Source organism: Cornus florida, unplaced genomic scaffold (genome assembly GCF_030987335.1).
Source record: "Cornus florida cultivar Cherokee Brave unplaced genomic scaffold, ASM3098733v1 CherokeeBrave_3.0.0_Hap2_Chr01, whole genome shotgun sequence".
NCBI classification, from domain to species: Eukaryota; Viridiplantae; Streptophyta; class Magnoliopsida; order Cornales; family Cornaceae; genus Cornus; species Cornus florida.
The window spans coordinates 61640327-61658992 of NW_026775571.1; the positions used below are offsets into that span (position 1 = coordinate 61640327).

Here is an 18666-nt window from a genome sequence, read left to right on the forward strand (position 1 = left end):
GGACTACTCTAGATATTGTTGAGTCTATCTAGGCTGTATCTGCATATCGGATTCTTGTTTGGATCGAAGTAGAATAGGACTTGCATGTGGGCCTGACCCACTCTTTTATTTTCCAGGTGCTCGTCAGTTCCAAGGTTAGAGCTTGATCGTGCAGAGCAGATACAGACTTCCATTCCACCAACTACGTAGGACTGCTTCCTTACTAGTTTGGATGTTGATTACAGTTATTGTATTTTGCAGTTAGGATTTTTATTAGGGTCCTCTAGATGGATTCCCGAGTTGTTAAATAATTAGAGGTTTTGGATTAATGGATTTTAATGATTATACTTTGAGGGTTTTTCAATTAGAGTTCTTTCCAGCCATTTCTTATTATTTCAATTTGTATTCTGCGTTCAATTTAAATATTAATTGTTTGATATTCCCTCGGGTTTGGGCTTAGGCCTGATCAACCCTTGTCTCGGATCCGAGGGGTATCACAATGGTGAAATCGGTGTAAGTAATTTAAGTCCCTCTAAAGTTGTTAGCAAAATTGGCTCTTCTTTGTCCCACCTTCTATATGTAGATAATCTGTTATTTGTGGTGAAAGCTGATGTAGGTTCTGCTGTGACAGTCAAGAAAGTATTAGAATATTTTGTTATGGTATTTAGGCTTTATGTTAACTCTAAAAAGCCTAGTTTCTTCTTCTCAAACTCAGTTAGAAGAAAGCATTTGCTACTTAGAATTCTACAATTTAGGGAAGGAAAATTCCCTATCAAGTACTTGGGGACACCATTGATTTATCATGGTCTTTATATGGCTATATATAAAAACCTTTTAGATAGGATTACTCTCAAGCTATTTACTTGGTCAATTATGATGTTGTCTCTTACAAGAAGAATTGAATTGATTAAGATTGTTATTTATCTAATGATCTTGTATTGGTGTTCAATTTTTAGACTACTTGTTGCTATTTCTAACTCCATTCAGAGAAAACGCAAGAGGCTCTTATGGTGAAACACTGATAGAGCCTCCAAGATACATCACATGAGTCAGGAGCTAGCAACTAGACCTAAAGCTGAAGGGGGGTTTGGTTTGTGATCTTCAATCTGCTGTTGCTTGCTCTCTAACCTGGGATTCTATTAATGACAAGGACAATTTATTGGTTAGGCGGTTTTAGGATAAATATTCCAAAGGGGCTAACTTTTGGAATGTTGTCCCTAGGTCATCTAGTTCTACAATTTGGAAACACATGCTGTCAGTTGCAGAATATCTAACTCTCTATTGCTGATGGTAATAAGTTTACCCTATTTCAAGATCTATGTTGTGATGGACAAACTCTTGTGCAAAATTTTGGGTATAGAATAGTAAGGATGTCTTCTCTTGACATGGACTCAAAACTAGCAACCTTGATCCAGGATCACACTTGGGTTTTAGACAGTTTATTACACTCGCAATTTCAGGAAATAAGAGAGTATATTTTTTCTTTTCCCCTACATCAGGAAAATGATAAATTTTTATGGAATAAGGGAACCTTTTCCTTTAAAAGGGCATAGGATGCATGCATAACTTATCATCCTCAAGTTTTCTAGGGAAAAGTATGCTTGAATAAAGCTCGGATCAGCACTAATTTCACTATTTGCATTATTCTTCATGATAGATATCCTTCATAATCAAACTTGCAAATGAGGGGCTGTTATGTGATATAACTGTTATCATGGGTTGGATAGCAGATAACATACGTTTTGGACTGTGATTTTGCCTCTAAGTACTGGGATTGTTTCAACTCTTGGTTTGGATGGAATATGCACTGCCAGTCCTTCGAAGACTTGTTGGCATGGTGTGTGCAAAAGGCTGGGACCTCAAAGATTATGTTTATGCTGCTATCCACATCTTTCAGGTACATTTGGAAGGAAAAGAACTCAAGATTACATCAGAATTGTCAGAGAAGTGCTACTGATGTGGCTAGATCAATAGTTTTTTAGGTGATAGATGTGGCTGTAATCTCTTTTGATGATCTTCATGTTGAGTCTTAGGCTTGTAATTGTTCTTTTTGTAACGACCTGAACCCAAGGGTCCAAATCGCTAACCGGGTCCTTACTCGAACCCAAGGTCATCTAAGTCAACACCACTACATCCAATGTCAATACACCACTAATATGTCATATCTACATCATAAACTTGCTCTATGATAGTCTAAGGAAACATCCTAAGTCCTAGGGATACACACACCAGAAGAAAGGATAAGATGCATAAGTGAAGGGCATACCGGTCGACCGAGGTTTAGTATCGGTCTGTTGGTTGTGCCTACAAAATGATATGGCTACTAGAATGCAGCCCAAAAGATACCGGTCGATCGATACTCCATTCCGGTCAACCGAAATGACCCTGTGAAATGAATCTGTTGTTGAACCTGATATAAGAACACAAAGAGAGTATGGGCCTTATTTGGGACCTTAAAACTACTCTAAACCTATCCCAACACATCAAAATAAAAGCAATAACCCTCCCCATTCAACACCAATAGTATACATATGAAAAGAATCCCATTCCTCCACTTCATTCAACATATATCAGCATTGTTCATTACATGATTCCATAATCGTTTGCAAGAAATAACCCTTCAATACAACAATTTACAGTTCATAAAACATAGCGATGCCCACAGGGTTACTAATTACAGCATTATGTAAATTACATCAAAGTTTTACAAAAGATTGTGGTTCCATTTACAAAAGATAACAAAAGTAAGCTTCCAACCCAATCTAAGCCTATGGTGGATCGTCATCCGCCACTTCTTTCCCGTGTCCTGAAAAAAATATTAAAGTAATGGGGTAAGCACAACGACTCAGTAGGAGGTGTCTAAGACACACTTCTTAATAACCCCGTGAATCCACACAAAGCATAGAGTAATAGTAACGAGGTCACGCCATGGGAGTAACGAAGCAACAACAACCACAACAAGCATATATATGTCATCCAACCATAATTCACAATGTATGCCAATGGTGTTCAATGTTATGCCAATGTCGCTCCCCAATTTCCAAAAGAATTCCGTTTCACCATTCCAAACTGTTAATGCAATCCGACCCTTGGCAACTCTAAGGCGTCATTTCAGGCCTAGGTAGCTTAACCTCGCTAGAGTCTCTCCCTAGTCCCCTCTAGACCACACTAACGTCGTGGACCACTAGGCAACTTTTAGGCGCCCGGGTTTTTTCCTGAATATTCATGCATTACCATTGGGAAGGAAAAGGGAAATTTGTTTTGAAAAGCAAATGAAATTGATTTTTGGGAAAATTTTCAAAACATATTTCCCTTTTCCTTCCTAATGGTAATGCATGAATATTCAGGAAAATAAAAATGCATGAATGCTTCATGCCATACTAAGCCATGAAAATACATAACTTTCTATAATTTGCATTCCATCACAATAATGTCTATACAACATGCTTTCAAGAAAATTTAGAAGGGATTATCTCATGACTTAACAAAAAATGAAATCTCAGCATTTATATACATACATGGCATACAATAATTTCAGTTTAGCATGCTTCATCATATCATTCCAAATAACTTGTATTTTCAGTTAAAGAAACACATATAACACTTTTATACATAAAACCCTCAAAGCCATAAACAAAATAACCAATTTAAACATGCTTAGAGTCAAATTGAAGAGAGAAATTCACCAAAGCCAAAGAATTCATGGATTAGAGCACCCCAACCTCAATTAATGAAGAAAACACCAAATTAAGCCCACAATTCGAAATCCCAAGAGTGGCAAAACCAAGATTAGCTCCGATCAAAACGAAGCCCTCAACGAGCTCATCAACTTTACCTTCTATGACAAAGTTGAAATCCAAGTGAAAATGTTGAAATTTGGGCTCAAATAAATGTGATTTAGAGAGAGAAGGATTTCTTGTAAAGAGAGAGAGCTTAACCACGACTCTAGAAGAAGAAATGGCAACAAATGATATATGGTGATATTAATTGTCGTAGTGCTTTATGGGGCATGAAATAACAAATATCTCATTACACTTTTATATAACTAAACTAACATAATACAACCACATATAAACATGTAACCACATATAAATGCATTAAATAATAATGGATGAAATGCAATGAACCCAAGATAAAATTCCCGTATACAATAACTCCAGTAGCAAGTCCCACTTGGGACCTCCCGGCCTGAAAAACGAAAAAATGTTAAAATGACAACCATTGTATTTCTAAAAGTCTCGAACTCAAGGAAATGCCCCAACCAATACTCGGATACATTTGGCACACCCCACGGTGTCCGGCACATAAAACGAGACAAAACAGAAACAAACTCAAAAAATCAAAAAAATCCCGAAAAATGAAAAATGAGAAAAATCGAAAACATTACACTTTTCTTCACCTCTTTTCATGTGTATTGGAAGTGGTGTTTTTCACTAGCCTATTTTGGCTAGATAACTCTATGTGGGTATGCCCTCATATCCAATATTGTACTGAATTTTGATTTTGTGCAATGACAACAATTCATTAAAGAAAAAAATGAATGATTTTTAATTAATTATTATTTAATACTAATATATTACATATTATGATATGAAAATGCCACTTTTTTATTTTTAGCTTAAGGCCTTGAGTTACATCGAGTTGCCCCTGTCGCTACCTTCCACTACCTTCCACCATTGCCACCGCCACCTCCTTTCACCATCGCTACCGCCTTCCACCGCTACCACTTTCCATCACCACTGCCGTCGCCGCCGCCTTTCACCACCGCCACTGTCTTCCATTGCCGCCTCATTCCACCACCACCATCACCGGCCATCTTCCACCACCACCATCGCCACCGCCTTTTACCACCATCGTCGCCACCGTTTTCCACCACCGCCAACACCACCACCGTCACTGCCACCCCTTCCACCACCGCCACCACCACCCCTTCCACCACTGCCACTGCCATTGCATTCCACCACCACCATCACCGCCTTCTACCACCACCATCTTCCACCTCAATTGACTTCCACCACCGTCACCTACACCACTATTTCTTTCCACCACCACCACTACACTACTGTCACCGCCTTCCACTAACACTATTGTCGCTTTCCACCCCCATCGTCACCACTGCCTTCCACCATTGCCATCATCACCGCCTTCCAACACAACCACCTACACCACTAATGCTTTCCACCTCCAGCACTGCCACTGTCACTATTTATTTTTAAAAAATTATAGAAGAATTTCATTTTGTTAATTAATTTTTTTTTTTATTTAATTTATTTGTTACTAAAAATGATATTTTGGAGAATTTAATTTGAAATTTATTCCATTCTAAATTTTAAATTGGTCCAACCAAACAACAAATTGATAATTTTTTTTTTTTTTTTTTTTTTTTTCCAAATTGGTACTCACACAAACATCTTTTGTGAGACTTGAACTCTGACTTCCCTTTATAAGGTAAGAGGCCAATACCACTAAGTCACTGACATGTTGATAATTATTATCATTTCATTCATACATATTTTATATTTACAGTCAAATAATAGAATGAGAATGATCATTCCATTTTATTAAAAAATAAATTATAAAACTAGAACTCCATAAATTCCTATATAGTAATAAGTGCTTGAATTTCTTATTATAGTAATAAAAAATGAATGATAAAATATAGTATAAATGTATAGAGCGAGGGGGGTCCAATGTGGCTCGGTCCCGGTCCTGATGTGAGACCCACTAGCCCTTGATTGGCGGTGTTGAACGATTACTTCTTGATTGCTTGTGTGTACCGAACTACCGATACAGTCCCCAAAGTCGTCACGGCACAATCCCAAAGGTGATCACAATAATCACAATTATACCACCATGGACGATTTGAATCTTAATCACTATTTTATTCCCACCTCTACCATCATAGTCGGGGAAACTTCAATAATGCTCCGACTTCCACTATCAACCAAAATAAGTCCACCTCTCGGACTTGCCATCTCCGCCCCATCTTTCTCTCTCCCCATCTTTCTCTCTCTAGCAACACTGCACACTTCTTAACAACGCCCTTATCTCCGACAATCCCTTTATCCACAGTCTGAAATGGCGACGACGATCTCTTCAACCTTCAACCTTGTTTCGAGCTATTCCGATCGTCGACACGCCTTTCAATTCCTACTACTCTCTCACCCTCGACTCATCAGCCAGAAGATCTTCTGCAGAAAACTTCGCTCGGGTAGGATTTGTTCGAGTCAAAGACTTGGAGTGTATTGCGAATCCAAGGTAATTCTTGTTTAGCTGTATAAAAGATATTTTTTTTACTATTATTTTTTTTTGTATGAATTGAATTGGGAGTTTAAATTGCTGGTTCAATTATGTCTCACCATAATTGTGTTGTTTGCATTCTTGGAAGTCAATAATTTTACTTTTTGTATAACAACATAAAAATTGACAAATAAAGCCTTGTTTACCAACCAGTTGGGGTTGACTTGTTACATGAATTATATTTTCTGTTCTTATAATATATCTTCATATTGATCCGACCAGTTGTAAAGCAAAATAAGTCAACCTTACTCCTTTTTTTAGGCCTTGGGACGGGCTTTGTAAAGATAAGAGCCTACTAACTCAATTTAGCAGTATTAATCACTTGTTCAATTAAGTGCGTTGGATTACAAAATTTGAATATCACTGAAAACTGTAAATGAGGGAAAATTTTAACTGACACGGAATGCTTAACTCTGAACATTCAAAGAGATATCTATATATATTTTTTTAATTATCACTTAAATATTCCAGCACATAAAATTTAGCTCAGTTTTATCAAACATTACCTAAATATGACACATCATCATCATCATTATCATCCTTCCCTTTTTCCAAAAGAATGGGGTCGGGCACATGAATTCTTTTTTTCCCACTCTATTATATTGTTTTCTGTGGTACTCTAATATTTAATTTTTTTAAGTCATTTTGAATTACTTCATTTCAGTTTAGTTTTGGTCAGCCTAGTTGGCTCTTACCTTCTGTGCACGCTAAATATGATACATGGAAAGTTAATAATCTGATTTTTGTACACATGTTTAGCAGTTTAATTAATCATAGTTGTCTTATTGTCTCTATAAATACACACTTTAGTATAAGCATAAAAACTTTTGAATTAGAGAACGAAAATTTTGAACTAAATAGACTCAATTTATTGCTAACAAGTAAAGGACTAAACAGAACCCAAAACAAAAAGATACTAGCCTGGGCACTTATCAGAAAATTAAATTACTAAATTACTCCTATTCCATAAGTTACCAAATCCCTTTGCTTATTGAAAATTTGATTTTTTTTTTTTTAAATTGAAAGTTGGAATCATATGGATGCATCCAAATCCATGTAACTATAGCTCCAGATCATGTAGTGCCAATGGCAGGACCCATTGGTCCATTTGTGTCGCCCACATGGAATTTTGGCACCAAACATATCTGAGATTTTTTTCACAAACTGTGCAAAAGGGATCAAACACTAGAGAAGATGTTTAAAAAAATTTAGATTCATTAAATATATATATATTAAAAAAGTTTTCGTACAAGTTTGTCCAAAATTTTGCAAAGTTTGAACAAAGAATGTTACAAGATTTGGGGTTGCCAAAGTCGGGCAATTTGTATAAGTTTGGAATAGATCTGTAGAGAAAAAGAGAAGAGATAGAAGAAACTCTCCAATATTTGTCTAGTAAGAGCTGTAGATTGATCCAAAACAAGACCCTAACATATACTAGAACGTTGCTTTTATTTTTTCTTCTTCTTTTTGGCACCACCATCCTTCATGAATGCTCAGATGGGAGGGTCTCAAGATTACTATCTTGAGGTCTCAAGTTCTAGTTCTGGTTTAAGCGATACCCTTAGGGCCTGTTTGGCTAATGCTTTTACTTCATGTTTTTTGCTTTTGCTAGTGTATTGTAGTGAAACAAAAGTACAAAGCATGTTTGGTAATGTTTGCTGTAATTTGAGTACCGAAGCACGTCCAAAATTGAGGCCAAAATCGGAAGCATCAAAATGATGCTTTTGTTTGCTTCCGCACTGTAGCAAAGCACTGTTCAAATTTATTTATTTATTTTTTATAAAAAAATTGTATTTTCTAAAATAACATTTTTAACTAGCCATTCAAATTTTCAAGCTTGCAACACTTTTACCAAACATGCTTTCACGTTTTTGCTTTTAAAAATCTTGTAATAAATTTACGTTACCAAACAAGTTTCGAAATAGTGTTGAACACATTCTAAAGTAAAAACATTGCTGTTTATGTTGTAGCCACAAGTCCAAGGGGTGCTTGGCTGGGAGAGTTGCTTGTTTGCCTAAAAAAAATAAATAAAATGCAAATAACTGTACATATATATACTGTCGTTATATGATGTTACATAATCCTGCTTCTTTAGGGACTAATGTTACATGGACTCTTCAAAAGTAGTGAAGTACCCGTGTCCAACACATATTGCTCGGACATGGGTATAGGATATGTGTCCAACACTTTTGGTTGGACATATACTTAAAAAACATATCTAAACATTCGATTATATTATATTATTACTTTAAAATGAGTTAAATGCCTATATTGAACATTTTATTAGATAAAAACATTACTTTACTCAAGAAAATAAAATAAAATAATTAATAAAATGAATATTTAGCCGCGTCCGTGTGTCCTTCTGTTTGGAGATTTGACACGTCTGATGCATGGATACATACCCGTATCCGACACACGTACCCTAGTCCATGTAACATACGGGACAATTTTTCATAGAGGTTTCATTTTTTGTTTTCTTTTGCATTTTTTTCTCGTGTAACTATAAACACCCATATTTTTTTTCTTTTACATTTCTCTCTCATGTAATATAAACACAATGGTATATGGGATTTCTCTGGGTCATCTAGCATACCTAATTGACCACACAAAATGGAAGCTTAGTGTGTGTGTGTGTGTGTGTGAGAGAGAGAGAGAGAGAGAGAGAGAGAGATGGAGACCGATGAGAAGAAGAGAGAATATAAGATTGAAGAAGACCTCATTCCACTTTAAGCTTTAGAAAACCATAAAAACATTAGGCACTTACTGATATTAGTCTTGCGTAACATAATTATGTAATATGAATCAAATTCAATTTCTAAAACTGCTGAAAATTTCCTGGTATAAGAAAACAGGTCAAGAGTTGGTAGAATCCGCTAAAATCTGTTGACCTCCGAAATTTTAGTGCGCCAGAGTCGACTAGTGTGCATCATATCCCATTTTGGATTCACATATTTCTAAGCCTTATTTTACTCTGTACACAGGCTCAAAGGCTGTATAGAATTGAAATATTGCATTTTGGACCACAACTTCCCCAAGGAGCAGTAGTGGTCATAGCAGTAAACTTGCATAAGAAGAACCTTTTCAATTACTGTAGGACTTGGAAAGTCTCAGAATTGTGATGATCCTATTGCCATATGCTTATTTGGTTTATTTTGCTGATCATTTTTTTTTTTTTTGTTGAAAGAATTTAAAAGCATTAATCTTTTATCGATGCAAGCATTTATTCTCTCTTTTAGATTCTATGATTTGAAGGTATAAGTGCAGAGGAAAGGTGTTACCATATGTTTGTTCACAACTTCCTTTTGTAGTCAGAAGAAGTGCAGATCAGAAGATGTTCGCCTTTTCTAGAAAGTGTATTACTGTCAGGAGATGGTGTCTTAGCCTCTGGAGAATGGAAAACAGTTCCTGACATTTGGAGGTCTTCAGCAGAAAGATTTGGAGATCGGGTCGCTCTGGTAGATCCATATCATGACCCTCCTACGAACATGACTTATAAGCAGGTCAGTTCTTCGTCATTTACTTGGCTGCCTCTACATATAATAGTTGTATATGTTGTATATCAGAGAACTCGAGACTTTCAGTGACCGGCAAAATAAAATTTATTACTAAATCTGTGAAGAGGAAGATGGCAGAACTAATAGATTAACTATTATGCTTAAATGTTCTTGTAAATTTCCATTCCCCTTATGTGCATCCTCTCCAGTCGCCTCAACCTGAGATGTAAAGAAATAAGAATAGTGAATCATTCAGGTCAAGGACTTTTACCCTCACCACAACGCATCTATTACTGGAACCATCATACTCTTTTAATTAGAGCTTACTGCCAAAATTTCACTCATATCAGCCTCCACCTCACAGTTTGACACTCCCGTTATCTCCATCACCTCAGGTAGGACCTGTGGAAAAATGATATCCGTGATATTAATAGGTGTTATGTGTTCAATCGGACCTAAAGGGAGGGGGAGGGGGTGAATAGGTCATATGCACACAGATATAATTTCTGCGCATTTCTATTTTAACCAGTTTCAATTAATTAATCATGTTCATGTGAATAATCATCTGATCAATTAAACCTAAGCAAAGTAAAGTACATTAAAAGCATAGACATTTGTGTAGAAATTTGCATAAAACCCAACCAGACACAATTAGTCCACTATAATAGAAGGGAGTATAACCCTAGGTCCAGAATCTTCTCCCTAAGAATCAAATGTGTTGATTTTAACTTTTATCCAAACTCACGCTAGGTACTCCAGTCGAGTTTCATTGCTGTCAAGTATTACATTGATTCACCAATGCGATTCGCTCTTCTTATAGTAATTGTTTGCTCTCTTGTGAATCAACTCTTTGTTCTTTGATGGATCAATGTTGTGGTTGATGATCTTCAAGTTTCAAATAAATTTCCTCGATTTGGCACGTAATCACATAATAGAATAATATGATTTTCTATTCAGAACCCTACTGTGTGATAAGTACTCTCTTTCTCTCACATATGGCATAGTCATCTTTAATATGTTTCTCTTGCTCAGAAGAACCCTAAGACACTTATTTATAGTGTTGGAATGATTAAAGATGGATTAGGAATGGCTTGGATTAGTTTAGGAAGGTTTAAAGACCAATTCAGATAAGGAAGCTCATATTTTACCAACTCTGGGCAATTGTCTATCGATCCCAAAAACTACAGCAATCCTGATTGATAATTCGATCGATCTGTGTTCTGATCATAGCACTATGGAGTGAATGAAATTGATTTAAATCAAGGTTGGATTGATTCAGGATTTCTGCGGATCTTCACTGAAGATAATCTTACTTGAGAGGCTTCGTTGAAGGGTCAACTAACTCAAAATTTGGCATATAATGTATTGCTGAAAAACTTATCGAGTCTATGTTTTTAAATATATAAAGCTTATCACAAGATTTTAAGTAGATTATTTTACGTTGCTTTGGGAAGTATGGATTTGTCATCTTGGATTGAAATAGGAGGAAAATTAGTTTAACATTTCAACTAATTTTCTTTCGATTCCGATTCCAGTTCCAAGTCACCAATTTCATGCTACCAAACATAGCTTTAATGATTTTCTGAAGGCACAAAGGTAAGTTTTCACAACTTCGAATCCTTGTCAAAATCTACTTCTTATACAACTTCTACTGTAAACTTAAAATCTAAGCTTCTTAACCAAAATAAAGTTTTTCAAGTTCATTCCCTATTAAAATAATATTCAATTTTAAACTTCTATCAAGATCAAACAAATTCCAGATTAGTTCTAGTTTCGTGAATTATTTTAAATCAATTTCTCAAGATCAATTAAGAACTTTCTGGATCAACTTTATTTTTAATTAATCAGTCCAGATCTTAGAGTAGAAGACTTGCCTCTATTTTTGTAGGGTGTTGGTTTTGTAATTTCTTGAGTAGGGGTGTCTGCTCCTATCATTATGTGATCTTGTTTTTCTAGAGGGTATGCCCTCTGAGTTGTTTTACTCCCATGTTGATTACTTTAATAAAATTCATCCATTCAGGGGAAAAAAAACAGTTTCTCACTTATTCTGCATAATTTTCATCGGAGAAACATTTTCGCTTTTGAAATTTGCAGCTCGAGCAGGAAATTTTGGACTTTTCAGAAGGCCTAAGAGTTATTGGATTAAAACCAGATGAAAAGATTGCACTTTTTGCTGATAATTCATGCCGGTGGCTCGTTGCAGATCAGGGTATACAGTGGTTTATTCTCTCTCTAACTTTCATGTTTGAAATTGTTATTTATAAGTAAACTAATATTATTTCTGCATATCATATTTGAGTTTTCTTTCCTTCCATTATGTATTTTTTCTTGTTTGTTAAACCATTGTAATAAACTAATGCTTCCAATTGATGTCTTATTTTACACGCTGTAGAATTTCCTTCCATGTGCCACATGTCCTCATGATACCATGGCATGTGGCTACTGCCTAAATCTAAGTGTGTCATCTATCGCTCATCAAGTGGCACAACAAGCTTATGTTACACCTTATTGGTCCACCTCCTTGACATGTGCAATTCAGTCCCTCCAAGCAAAATAAACATCTTGGCTTTTCCCATGATCACCTAGGTTACTTGGACTTATTTATGAGTATCGGGTGCAGGCGTGTGTCTTAATTATCAGACCTTCTCAAATTCCAAATCTTAGTGTTAACCGAGATATGATAGGCTAGAATCATGGATGTAACTTACCATTTTAGGCGGGATATGATAGGCTAGAATAATGGGATTTGACTTTATTTGCGCATATGGCTAGGCATAGAATATGCAATGATTTTATTCAGTTTCCATTATTGTAATATTAACATGTTCTCTTTTTAGTATATAAATACCAGTGCCATGATTTAGTGTTCGTCTCATTCAAGCCTTTACATATTATTATTCCCATTCAAGCCTTTACATATTTATCTTGTATTTCTTCTTGGTATCAGAGTGAGGGTAGTGTGACCTCAATGAGGGTGTTGTGAGTTTGGCACCACCCATTCGGGAATAGTCTGAGGAGACATCATTGATGGGTTATGGTTTGAAGAGGCCCCAGTCGAGTCAGACAAGATATATCCACGGTGGTTTGGAGATAACGCCATTGTTATGTAGGAGACATTGTTGATGGACATTCGTGATCCTTCCAGCTACATATTTTAAACATGTGTATGAAGAGGAATGGTCTAAGGAGACATTGTTGAATCTTCCATCTACATATTTTAAAAATGTGTATGAAGGGGACTGGTATTTTGGAGGAGACATTGTTGGTTGTTTATGGTTTGAGGAAACACTTTGATTAGTTGAACGACACTTAATTTGAGAGAAAATCTTCTTCGGTCAGATTTACACTTCGCAGCTTGTAGACATTCTGATGAAGGGTGTTAGCGAGACCATGCTTGAAGATACATTGTCCAAGTTAGGCGTCTTAGATATGCACATTGCCACACACCAACTTGAGGTGAGTGTTAGCTGAGATATGATAGGCTAGAATCATGGATGTAACTTGTACCATATTAGCTGGATATGATAGGCTAGAATCATGGGATTTGACTTTATTTCCGCATACGTGTAGGCATGGAATATGCAATGATTTTATTCAACTTCCTTTCTTGTAATATTAACATGTGCTCTTTTTAGTATATAAATACCACAGTTGTGAATGACTGTTTGTCTCATTCAAGCCTTTACATATTATTATTCTCATTCAAGCGTTTACATATTTGCCTTGTATTTCTTCTCGACACAGGAAGTGTTCCAAAATTTAGATACAATTACGTAGACATGTACCACAAATTTAATTTTATATAGATAGTGTAATGCCTCATATTATTGTTCTTTAAGAATATACTCAGAATTTCAATTATGATTTAAGTTAAATGCCATATGGCAGAAGAGGAGTTTCTGTCCATGAATAGGAAATTCTTGTAATCTTGTTTACTTTCAATCACCACATGTGAAGGATCGGGGTGTCTGATTTGGGTTTGTGTGTCAAATATGTATCTCATACCAATACCCATACCCATACCCATACCCATGTTGTATCATGACAACATGGGTACACAAAAGAAGATAGAAGAGTCCATGTGCATTTGTGACATGCCCTAAGGTGTGGTCATAAACAGACCTAAATCTCACCCTACTTCCAAAGTGGTCCCCAATATGCAAGTAAGATGTTCATGCCTCCTATGTTGAGATCAAGGTCCAGAGATATGCTTGCAACACAACACTATCTAATTTTCTGTCATCTTTAAACCAAACATGAAATAATTTATCTCTCCTTTTCCTTTCCATTCATTTCCTTCGAATTCTTGCCATCCAAAAGCACTTTAAATGATGGAACGGTGGACATTGGATTCTAAAGTTTTTCCTTTTTGGTAAATTTTATTAATCTATTGACGAAGAAGGAGATAATTAATTTTAGGGTAAATTACACAAACACTCCCTGAGGTTAGGTCATTTTTTAGCTAGATGAAGATTTTGGTTTTAACTTTCACTTACACCCCAATTTACTTTTTGGCCTCAAACACATACGAATTGACCCTTTTACCTTCAAAATTTTAATACAAATATCTTTAATCTGAAATGACATTAAGGCTCCTCTACAATTTTGAGTTTCATCTCTTTCATCCATCCAACCTCCTCTTCTCCTCTGTGCGGTCTCTCTTCCTCTGATGCCGATTACGTCCTCCAACCTTTGATTCTCGCCCTCTATTCCACCGCTACTAGTCGCCGGAGCCCAATCTATGGCTCAACTACAGCAAGGATATAGCCACCACAATCCTTATCCCACCCCTTCAATCCCAGACCAGAAACCCATTCCTCCATAGGTCTCTCTCACCCACCCCTTCAACCACCAACACACCCATGCCATCGCCACCACAGCCGGAGACGTCGCCGGTGACAACCACCACCACACCCCAAATCCAAACCCCAAATTGAAAGCCAAGAACGCACAACAAGACTTTCGCCTTCGACATACCTTGGGGAGCAGAAGCCGCCACCAGCGACTTAGTCGGAGAAGTAGTCGGTGTAAGGGTCGGTGTAGCAGCTGGAGCCTAAGCAAGAGCAGATCCAAACAAGACAGGCAGAGTTGCCGCGCTCTAGCGTCGATGTTTCCGGTGGCGGTTGACGAGAAGAGAAGAGAGAACAATCGACGAAGAAGTTGGGCACCTTCTTCCTCAGCAAATCTAGGATTTCGACGAGCGTGATTCTGCCGGTGGTGCCTGAACTGTAGAGAATCAGATATGGCGGACAGATCTCTGTACAATTTCTGGAATTGGGTTCGCAATCTTGGCATCGAGATAGAGTATCTGGGTTCTCCGAGGCCATCGTCGCCGGTGATTCCCAACCACTGTTCCAAGCTCGCCCGGCCACAACCACCTCCAATCCAAAACCCAAAACGATCCGGCCGCCCCCTGATTCGCAGCCCTCCATGTGTGTGTGTGTGTATATATATAGATATACATGTGTGTGTGTATATATATATATGGATGAGATTGATGGGTGGAGTTGAGGGGTGAATTGGATGATGGTCTGAGGAGAAGGAGGAGGAAAGGTGTATGTTGCGAATAGTTTGGTCACAAAAATATTCAAAAGCAGGTCAAAGGGTAGCATAGTCATTTAACACCTCAAAAGTACTATGACCCCACCATAAATTGACATTTGGGGTGTAAGTGAAATGCTAAACCACTAATTCAAATGTAAGTGAAATTTAAAACCAAAATGTTAATCTAGCTGAAGAATGACCTAACCTCAGGGGGTGTGAGTGTAATTTACCCTTAATTTTAATATTTGGGTTAGCTGATGTCATTTATTGGACTATAAAACTAATTGGTGCTTAAGCATAGGTTATATTATTGTTATAATTCATTGGATTTGTAGATGTGTTTTCATCACATCTTACCATCTTTATTGTTAAAGTAACTTTTATATACTAATTGGTTGTAAAAGGTTCCTTTTGAATTGATTGGTAAATATTTACAGTGTCCATAGGCAATAATCTATGGACTTATTGTTGAATTTGTTGATGTGCATAATCTATGAAACATGAATGTGCATATAAAATTAGTATTTATAAATTCTATATTGATAGTTGACTTTTTATAATTGAAACTGATGGAGTTATGCATTAATTTGATTTTAGGTATAATGGCCACGGGGGCAATAAATGTGGTAAGGGGATCAAGGTCATCTGTTGAAGAGCTGTTGCAAATATACAATCATTCTGAAAGGTCAGGGAAGAAGTTTACTTTAAGATGTATGTTCTTTTGCTTGTTTCAACTGTCAAGTAGTCTTCTGTTGTCTTCTTAATAGATTCATAATCTGTTGGCTTGATTGTCTCTTAAGATCCTACTGTATGTAAAGTGATATCATATGTGCATCTAATTTACCAGAAAGCTCATGTTATTTGTGTAAAAGGTCTGTATGATTCTTTCTTCCTATTGCCTTGGCTTTTTACCAGTAGTGTATGTAGTTTATACCCATATGTATTTCTATTGCTGGCATGTTGTCTTTTTATTATTATTATTGCTTTTTATTATTGTTACTTTATTTTTATTATTCCCTTTGGTAGGTGACAACAAGACTTGAGCCTTCACATTAAGATTGACAGACAGGCCAGAACACCTAGCCTACAAGGCCAGTTATTTAATTGCCGCCTCGTTATTAATAAAATTCTATTTTAGCATTAGATCTATTTTTAGTGTTGATACAAAATTAGTAATTATTTGCTTGAAATCCATTAAGAATATTCAAGAATTATGTGGACAATTGCGTAGAAGAATTATGTGGACAATTGTATAGAATCAGAATTTTATGCCGCTATTGATCTTCAATTCTTTTTACTGTTTAGATTCTTTTATATGTGCAACAAGAATGACCACATGGTACATCTGTGGAAATTTTGAATTAAAATAGTGTAACGGGCATCTGCTGAAAAATCAACATGATGGTTTTTTCTCTGCCTACTCTTAACAATGGTAAAAAGAATGGCGGTGTACAGCGATTGCATTTATGAAGGTCAAGAGTTATTTCCTGCTAATGAGCCAAAGGCAGTCTTCAATCCTTTATTTATTTGGTAAGTAAAATAGTCCTCCTAACTGGTGGAGTTTACTCCATTCTTCTTCTACCAATTACGATTACAACTCCTTTGTTTTTAATTATTATTATTTTTATTTATCTAAACTTTTCCATTCCAATTTGGTTGAGAAATTAAGGGCTAGTTTGGTACACTGGAATGGAATGGAATGGCCATTCCACCTTTTTATTCCTTTTCTCTTGTTTGGCGTGCCATATTAAAGGTGGAATGGGCATTCCAAGTCATTCCCTGGGAATGCCCATTCCAACCAAACCATTCCTCTTTATGAAGGATTGAATGCCTATTCCATTCCCAAGAATCCTAACTAAAGTTAAAATAAAAATAATTAAAAGACAAAAAAACTTTCTAGCCTAAACAACTCTTAACACATCACACTGGAAACCTAGAAATCTTCCATGGCATCCTGCTTTTCTACTTTCTCTCTGTATATCATTCCCAAATATTTACTCTCTCTATATCACGTCTTCTATCTCTGCCTCTCTAGTTTCTCTCTATATCTGACTCTATACTCTCTATCTCATGCCCATATCTCACGTCTCTCTATCTCTGTCGCTCATCGTTCCTCTCGTTTAAACTCTCTCTATAACATATGTCCATACCAGATTGACGAGCTCTGGAGAAGAGGCCGTCTCTGCCGGCACCGGCTACAGGTGGTTGGGCTTTCATATCTGGTGGTGTGTGGATTTAATGTTGATGAAGGTGATTGCAAAGCCCTTTGATGCAAGCATTGTGACTAGATGGACGATTGGAATTACCATGATATTGTATGGGGTATTAGATTATGTTATGATTGAAATTTTGTTTAACAATTGTTGTAAAGAAATCAATCTGGTGAGTTTAGACGGCAAGGACAAGCTCTGTGTAATAGGAAAATTTTAGATTGATGTGTACTTTTTTCCAATTTCTGTTTGGTGTGTCTATGTATATCAGTATATGTATATGTATATGTATACATATATATATATATCTTTTTCAATACGAATTTGGTTGATAGTTGCATATTTGATTTTCAATTTTTGTTTACCGGATAGGCATTGGTTCTCAGTTCTGTACTTGATCTTCAATTTCTGTTTGGTTGATATATATGCATTTGGTTAAATTTAATAGTTTTCTCGAAAATGTCTCGAAAAAAATTGAGCTAAATTTTTTTCTTAAATAATTATAGTTTGTAATTGTTTAACACTTACTTTTTAATTTCATTTTTTTCCCTTTTTGAGTTGATTTTTGTTAAACTAATGTGAGTCATAAGTTACAGGGGTATTTTGGGAAAAATTCATTATATTCTAGGATTTAAGATGTGTTGAAAGAAAGAGAGAGAGAAAGAGAATATATGAAAACGTATATCTTATTGAGTGAGTAATACAATGGTGTTTATATAGGAGAAGCTACGGGAGTTAGTGAGTGGAGAATAAGTAAACCCTATACATGGTAATTCTATATATGGTAATGAGGGGTAGGTTACAACTCATTCAATACTAACTGTGCTCCTATGACAACTCATACAATACTTTACAACATGACAACTCATACAGTACTGTACAACACTCCCCCTCAAGCTAGAGAGAATGTCAATCTATGTTACATGGACTTGGGTACAGGTGTCGGACACAGGTATGTATCCATGCGTCGGACATGTCAAATCTCCAAATAGAAGGACACACGGACACGGCTAAATATTCATTTTATTAATTATTTTATTTTTTAGAGTAAAGTAATGTTTTTATCTAATATAATGTTCAATATAGGCATTTAACCATAGTTGTTAAAGGCTCAAGGCGCATAAAAGTGCAAATGC

General features: G+C 36.2%; 1 protein-coding gene across 3 annotated transcripts in view; it reads left to right on the plus strand.

Moving 5' to 3' along the window:
- Positions 1-5820: 5820 nt before the first annotated feature.
- The window catches only part of LOC132298526 (probable acyl-activating enzyme 16, chloroplastic), a 40147-nt gene continuing 27301 nt past the window's right edge, over positions 5821-18666 (plus strand). Inside the window, exons 1-4 of one of the 3 annotated variants that reach the window (XM_059794980.1) lie at positions 5821-6237; positions 9591-9782; positions 11871-11985; positions 15918-16005. In XM_059794980.1, coding sequence (XP_059650963.1) covers positions 6058-6237; positions 9591-9782; positions 11871-11985; positions 15918-16005 — 575 coding nt within the window. In that variant the 5' untranslated portion in view covers positions 5821-6057. Of the gene's footprint in view, positions 6238-9590; positions 9783-11870; positions 11986-15917; positions 16006-16618; positions 16851-18666 lie in introns of those variants that run through there. The other 2 variants (XM_059794979.1, XM_059794981.1) reach the window with 2 other exon arrangements.